The sequence below is a fragment of the Myotis lucifugus genome, unplaced genomic scaffold (assembly GCF_000147115.1).
Source record: "Myotis lucifugus unplaced genomic scaffold, Myoluc2.0 scaffold_445, whole genome shotgun sequence".
Taxonomy (NCBI): Eukaryota; Metazoa; Chordata; class Mammalia; order Chiroptera; family Vespertilionidae; genus Myotis; species Myotis lucifugus.
The window spans coordinates 237,112-244,379 of NW_005871493.1; the positions used below are offsets into that span (position 1 = coordinate 237,112).

Genomic DNA, 7,268 nt, shown 5'->3' on the forward strand with positions numbered 1-7,268 from the left:
CCCCGCAGAGTGTGATTGTTCCGTCGCGCACCCGCGTTCGCGTCTCCGGCCGCCTGAGAGCCCGAGCGCCGAGCCCGGGGCGGAGGAGAGGGGCGCGGGCGCGAGAGTCGCGGCGAGGGATCCGCGAAGGGGGAAGGGGGCGGGCGGAGGGAGGAGCGGGAGAGAGGGGGAGGGAGGGAGAGGCGAGCGAGGGAGAGCTGGGCAGAGCGAGCCAGAGCTAGAGCCCGAGAGGAGCGGGAGGGAGAGGGAGGAAGACGGACGCACGCCGAGACTCGGGCGCCGGAATTCCATTAGAAAAAAGTGAGCCGGCCGAGGGGTAGCGGGAGAAGGTTTTTTGAAAATTTCCTTCGTCTGGAGCGAAAGAAGCGACTCGGGTCTCGCACCCGCCAAGCTCCCGCTGGATTGCTCCCTGGCGCTTGCCCACGTCGGTGGATTGCTCTCCTCTTTGCGTTTTATTCTGACCCCCACCCTCGCCGCTTCCTTCCAACCCCCCGCTCTCCCGTCGCCTCTCCCCCACCTCCCCAGGCCCCTCCAGAGGAGCACAGGGGATCGGACCGCGGGGACCCGCGCTCCCGGGCCGGCGGAGGGACGGCAGAGCGCAGGACCGCTGTCGGCGGGGAAGCAGCACCCACAGACACACCTGTGTGTTTCATTCTAGTGGGCGAGGGGCGTCGAGCGGGCCCGCCGCCTTCGTCCCCACCCCCTCCGGCCAGGGGCGAGAATCGCAGGACTCAGGATCTCCATCGGGCGGACTCGCTGGGATCTCCGCATTGGATTTGGGGCTGATTATCACTGCTTGGCTATATTATTGTCATTTTTTTTTAACCCAAGGGAGAAAGACAAAACACAAAACTGTGGGATTTATTTAACATGATCTTGGCAAACGCCTTCTGCCTCTTCTTCTTTCTAGGTGAGTACCTGCGAGCGGCGAGGGCAGCGGGTCCGCGGGAACCAGGGGGCCTCGCAGGCGGCGCGGTCGGGCGCCTCCGAGCAGCCGGGGACGCGGGGGACGAGCGGGGCGCCGGGAGACTGGCGGGGCGACCGGCGGGAGAGCGCGCCGTGGAGCGAGCTAGCCAGGCGCTGCCCGCCCAGCCGGGGCCGGGCGCGAGCCGTGGCTGTCTGGTTAAGAGCGGGGATTAAGAAGGAGACTTAGAACACCCAAGCCATCCCCGCGCGTTCGTGTTCTCTCTCTCTCTCTCTCTCTCTCTCTCTCTCTCTCTCTCTCTCTCTCCTCACTCACACAATGATGTACTCATTTCCCTCAAAATAATGGGTTCAAATTGCGGCAACTTAAGAAAAAACACACACATAACCCCCCCACCCCCCACCCCAACTCTTGATCTGGAAGAGAGGAGGGAGGAGAAAGGCCCAGTATGGGGAGAAAAACCCAGGGTCCCCCCTTTCCAGGCCCCCAGAATGGATTGTGGGGGAGCCCATGGGTTTCTCCAGGAGCTCCTTGCTGGACTTTTTTGGGTGGGGGGGGGGCGCTGGCAGCCATCCCCCACCTGCCAGTCAACCTCTGGACAATGCACCCCATTTCCAACACCCTGAACCCCTTCCCACAGCTCTCTCCCTGGAAGACTTTTCAAGTTTCTCCCCACCCTTTGCCCTCCCTGCTGCCCAGGCCCAGCCCGATGGGGAGGCAGGAGTGGCGGGCTGGGAGCCCTCTCACTGCTTTGCCTTCCTCATCTTGGGGGCCAGGGACCCCGTAGCTAGCTGGTGGGAAGGAAGGGAAGGAGGCCAAAGTTTGCTTCCTTGGATGATGGAGGAGAGAGCCGTGATGAAAAAAACGAGATCTGAACAAAGACCACTACTCATCCTGTAAGCCCCTTCCCCCAAGGGCAGGCAGGAGGGGCTGCCTGGTAACCCGGACCCTAGGCAGCCTCATTCCCACCCAGAATTCCCAGCCCTCACCTCCTTTTATGCTATGTGGCATCTCAGCTGCCTGGGAAGTGGGTGTAGAGAGAGCATTCTGGGAGTGGAGGTGAGGAAAAGAGGGTGTTTGCAAGTGCTGACTGGGAGTCCCAGGCAAGGCTGCTGTCCAGAGCAGGTGCTCCAGGAGGGAGCTGGTGACGTGTGTGTGTGTGTGTGTGTGTGTGTGTGTGTGTGTGTGTGTGAGAGAGAGAGAGAGAGAGAGAGAGAGAGAGAGAGAGAGAGAGAGACATTTGCTTCAGTGTGGGTGCTATTCCTGCCACCCTGGCCTGCTGTGTAGCTGGTGGTGAGCCAGGCTGCCCGGCTGGGTCATGAGTGCACCCTGTCCCTCCTGAAGGAGGGGAGGGGGGAGGCCTGGCAGGTAGGTGCTGGTCTCAGAAAGATGTGGGTGGTCTAAGTGCCTCCTGACCAGGACAGGGGATTTCAGTGAAGATTGGCCCTGGGCCTTTTGTCCACCTGTCTTCTTCCCCTCCCCCAGCATGAGTTTCCCAGGGGGCTTGGCCCTGCTCTAGGGTGTGGCCTTCACCTTCCTGCTGCCCAAACCAGAGACCGCTTCTCTGCAGGTAGGAGGGGCTGAGGCAGGAAGCTGGGCTGGTGCTCCGGGCTCACTGAGTGCCTGCAGCCAGTCCCTGCAACCCTCTGCAAGTGGACTCTGTTTCTGAAGGGGCCATTCTAAGACCTGACCTTTCTCCCCACTGGTTTGAAAAGCCAGCTTTCTGGGCCAAGAAGAAAAGAAAACTGTTTTGTGGAAAAGCCATTAGATTGCTCACTGCTGCTGCACCCACCCCAGGCCCGCAGGACTCCCAGGCGTAGGCACGCTGAGGTCCGGAGCGGAGGAGGGCATATAGGACCCTCAGGCATCTCCAGGCCCAGACCCTCATGCTGCAGGCAGGCCTTTCCCAGCTGGGAGGGCTGCGGAGGTGACAGTGTTCTCACGGTGCAGGTGTGGGTGTGTGGGTATGAGGGTGTGCTGGTCAGAGATGCCCACCCTGGTGCCTGTGACTTGGGGGCTGAGTGGTGAGAGGAGGGTGGGAGCCGTGAGAGCTGCGGGGCCAGCAGCCCCTTTGGTCAGAGCCAAAGTTCCTTTCCCCTGAGAAGCCCCTTTCCAGTGCTGGGCAAGGGGTTAACTGAGTGACCACAGGACATTGCAGAGGTCTGGGTGAGGCCAGCCAAGAAGGAAGGGATAGGTTGGTGCTAAGGAAACTTCAGCCCCAGGGCTTCTTTCTTGGAAAGGAGTTGGTTGGAAATTCCACTTGGGGGAGAGGTTTCCCTGGAGCTTTGGTTGGGAGCATGGTGAAGCATGTTCCCAGGAGCAGGGCCTTCCGTGTGCCCCTCCCAAGGTTCCGAGTGAGGTCTGCAGGGGGGAGGCCTGGGGGCCCAGCCATCCTGCCCTCCAGTGCTGACATTCCCAGGGAGATGAGTGATGGGGAAAGCCACTTGGGGGCGGGGTCTGGTCAGAGGGCCAACTTTACATTGACAAGTCCTGTCTGGCAGGTACTCAATGCAGCAGAGTGCTATAGCTCTGTGTAGCCGCGCAGTCCCCCGGTGCCTCTAGAACAGCGGTTCTCAACCTGTGGGTCTCGACCCCTTTGGGGGTTGAACGACCCTTTCACAGGGGTCGCCTAAGACCATCGGAAAACACATATATAATTACATATTGTTTTTGTGATTAATCACTATGCTTTAATTATGTTCAATTTGTAACAATGAAAATACATCCTGCATATCAGATATTTACATGACGATTCATAACAGTAGCAAAATTACAGTTAAGAAGTAGCAACGAAAATAATTTTATGGTTGGGGGTCACCACAACATGAGGAACTGTCTTAAAGGGTCGCGGCATTAGGAATGTTGAGAACCACTGCTCTAGAAGCTCTCCCACACCTCTTTTCTGGATGGATCTGAGTTTCCTCTTGATCTAGAACTTGGGCAGGCCACCAGGATACCTTCTGACCTTTATTTTCCTGGGATTCTTGGCCCTGAGTTGCCATGATTTCCTTCTCTGGCTGGGCTTCATTGCTTTGGGGGGTCATGACGCCAACTAGAGGAGTCAGGGACAAGTGGCGGTCGGGCAGTTTGGCGAAAGGACGCACCTGACCTCTGCTGAGCATCTCCCACCTGGTCCCACGTGCTCGCTGGCAGGATGGGGAAGCCCTTGCTTGGACACAGAGCCAGGATTCTGTCAGGATCATCCCTGGGGCTCTAGACCCCACTCGCAGGGCAGGCAGGGTAAGTGTCCTTATTGCCCCAATCCCCTGGGCCTGTGTCCTGATCAGCAAGCCTGTGAAGGTGCCCCTTTCTCAGTCCACTTCAGATACAGTCAAGGTGGGAGGGGAGGAACCTGCTGGGACACTGGGTTGACGATCAAAGTCAGTGGAAGGCCAAGGGCTGGGTTGGTCTTAAGGCTCCAGCTGGCTGGCTGGCTGGCTAGGTGGGGGCAGCAGGTGCAAGTGAGGCTGGGTCAGCTCAGCTGCTCCTGGGTGGCCCAGATGCACCGAGTCCTGCTCAGGGATCTAGGAATTTGCTGAAGCCGGGAAATAAAGCAGATGCCCCACTATCCAGCCAACACTCCATGCTGCTTTCTTCTCTGGTCTGTCTCAGCCTGGCCACAGCCTTCAGCTCTCCCTGTCCTGAGGCAGAAGTGTGGTCCGTGGGCGGAGGAAATGTCTGTCACGCTTGCCCTAGAGGCCTTCTCCACTGCAGGCCCACCCTCTGCTCCTCTTCCTTGGCTGGTGGGTAGGCCTGGTCCCTCTAGGAGTGGGTTCCTCTCCCTTCCGTGGCTCTGTCGGGAGGAACGGGCTCTCAGTGCAGCGCTCTGCCTCTAGGTGTCGCTGTCTCCCTGCTGTAGCTGCCCCCTGAGCAGGGCCTCCTGGGGGAAGGAGTGAGACCTGGCAGTAGAGATGGGGGATTCTTCGGATATTGAGGAGGGGACTTCTGGCCTAGGATCATTTTATGTCTCGTGGCCGGATGGAGTGGAGGAAGACTCCCAGGTCACGACTTGGATCTTGGAAAAGGCAGTCTTGGCTCTGGGCCACGTTATGGGCTTTTTCTGGAGCAGGATCTGGAGTGAGGGGCTTGGAGAGGACAGGGAGACCAGCAGGATGTCTGTGATAGATGGAACCATGTTAGGAGCTTGGTTTTGAAGGTCCCTGCCCTTCACCTCTGCATCTTCTTCCCTGACGCCCTCTCTCCCAAGGACTGTGGGTGTGGACCCGCTGGTCTGTGGACAGAAGCGGGCCTCAGCTTCCTGCCTGTTCACTTTTGCAGAAGCCGGGCTCCAGGTGTGAGGCGAGGGCCGAGGAGGGACGCACTTCCCCTTTTGCAATTGGCTGATCATTTGGGTTTTGGAAAGAAAGGAAAGACGGGGGAGAGGGTTTCAGAGGAGGGTGGGAGGAGAGAAAAAGAAATAGGAGAGAGAGAGAGAGGAAATGATTTGCGTCGAGCATTTTTTGGGAGGGGCTGGGGCTTAGATTGTCCTGGGGAGGCACCATTTCGGGTCTTGGCAGCTGTGAAGGGGCCTGGGCGAGTGGAGGCTGGGCCGGGAAGGGGTAGCTCTTTCCTCGGACGCACCTCACAGCACAGGGTCAGGCCTGTCTCCCATTCTCTTTCTTTCTTTCTTTCTAAAATGCTTTTTAAAAAAAAAATTTTTCAATTACAGAACTCAGAATGAATAGGCTAGGGGTCCAAGAAGCCTTTTCAGCCTGTGTGTGACCTTCAGTTGTCATCTCCCTTCTCTGGGCCTCAGTTTCCCCAGGGTAAAATCTGGGGGCTGCACTCTGTGGTGTCAGAGGTCCTAACAGGCTATGAAAGTTAAATTGCTTTCTGCTGCTTACACGGCGTAACCAGTGCTGTGGCGGGCCTCTGGCTGGAACTGAAGCTGACAGGAGGCCTGGGGGTTACGAATGTGATCCCCCTCTGCTCACCCCAGCCGGCCCTGCAGCCCCAGCTCTCTGCTGAGGCTCTTACATTGGCCTTCTGGCATGGGCCTTGCTCGAGGGCCTTCTGGCTGGCCCAGTGCTGAGGGGGACAGGGTGGAGCCAGCTGAGGATCTGATAGAGCCAGGGCAGAGGGCAGCTGAGTTCTCTGTGGGGTTTGAGGAGGAAGGTTGGTGTCTTAGGACCAGCAGCCCCTCCTCTGACCTGCTCTGTTGGGAGGTGCACTGAGTGGGCCTTGATGTGCTCTGGAGTAAATGGGTGTGATTTCCAGAGGGGCCTGACCGACCCTCAGCCCTGCGTCTTGTGTGGGAGACTGTGGTGGCCTCACTCATGCTTGTCTTCCCTCCCCACCACCCAGACGAGACCCTCCGCTCTTTGGCCAGCCCTTCCTCCCTGCAGGGCCCCGAGCTGCACGGCTGGCGCCCCCCAGTGGACTGTGTCCGGGCCAATGAGCTGTGTGCCGCTGAATCCAACTGCAGCTCCCGCTACCGCACGCTTCGGCAGTGCCTGGCGGGCAGGGACCGCAACACCATGCTGGCCAACAAGGAGTGCCAGGCGGCCCTGGAGGTCCTGCAGGAGAGCCCGCTGTATGACTGCCGCTGCAAGCGGGGCATGAAGAAGGAGCTGCAGTGCCTGCAGATCTACTGGAGCATCCACCTGGGGCTGACCGAGGGTAAGCCGGGGGGTGGCGGTGGTGGTGAGGGGTGTGGGGGCCCAGGTTCAGGGGCAGGATGGGGTAGTGGAGTGAACTGGCCGGCTCCTTAGCCCTCCTCGCTGGGGGAAACAAGAACCCAGAAGTAGCCTCCTGGCTGGGAGCTGAGGAGGAGAGAAGGCAGGGTGTTGGGAGGAGAACAAGGCTGGAGCAGGGGTGAAGGAACGGGGAACACACCAGGGACAGAAGGACCTATGACCGTGTGAAGGGGTCACAGGAAAAGGTGAGGTAAGAGTCCCAGGCAATGGAGAAGTGAGAACAGGATAGAGAGACGGACCGGGACCAGCCCTGTGCTTGCAGAGCTGAGCTGCCAGCACACCAGCTCCTGCCACTCCCGCTGCCTGGACACCCAGTGCGGGCTGCCCCTTCCCGCTCTTCCTGCTCCCAGGAGACCCATCTTCAGTGGCTCCTGACCCCGTGGCTGGCCTAGGCACCTTCTGCAGGGCTTGGAGCAGTGTGAGGGCAGCAGGTCCATATTCCTCAGTGGGCCTGCCCCCAAGTCCCCAGGTAGAACCTGTAAACTGCCCCCCCCCAAAGACTACCTCCCCCATGTCCTCCCCCTGCAGACTGAAGTGAGGCGGATTTGCATATATTGTAGGAGGGTGGCCACCTGGGTCAGACGTTCATTTATTAACTCAACAACTGTTTACTGAGAGTTTACTACCTGGTAGGTGTTGTGGAAAGA

At 59.1% G+C, this 7,268-nt stretch overlaps 1 protein-coding gene across 2 annotated transcripts in view; it reads left to right on the forward strand.

Moving 5' to 3' along the window:
* The first annotated feature begins 209 nt into the window (after positions 1-209).
* Positions 210-7,268, forward strand: part of GFRA2 (GDNF family receptor alpha 2) — an 84,949-nt gene continuing 77,890 nt past the window's right edge. The window contains exons 1-3 of one of the 2 annotated variants that reach the window (XM_014468299.2): positions 219-300; positions 832-910; positions 6,230-6,544. In XM_014468299.2, the coding sequence (XP_014323785.1) occupies positions 871-910; positions 6,230-6,544 (355 nt within the window). In that variant the 5' untranslated portion in view covers positions 219-300; positions 832-870. Of the gene's footprint in view, positions 911-6,229; positions 6,545-7,268 lie in introns of both variants that reach the window. The other variant, XM_014468300.2, reaches the window with a different exon arrangement.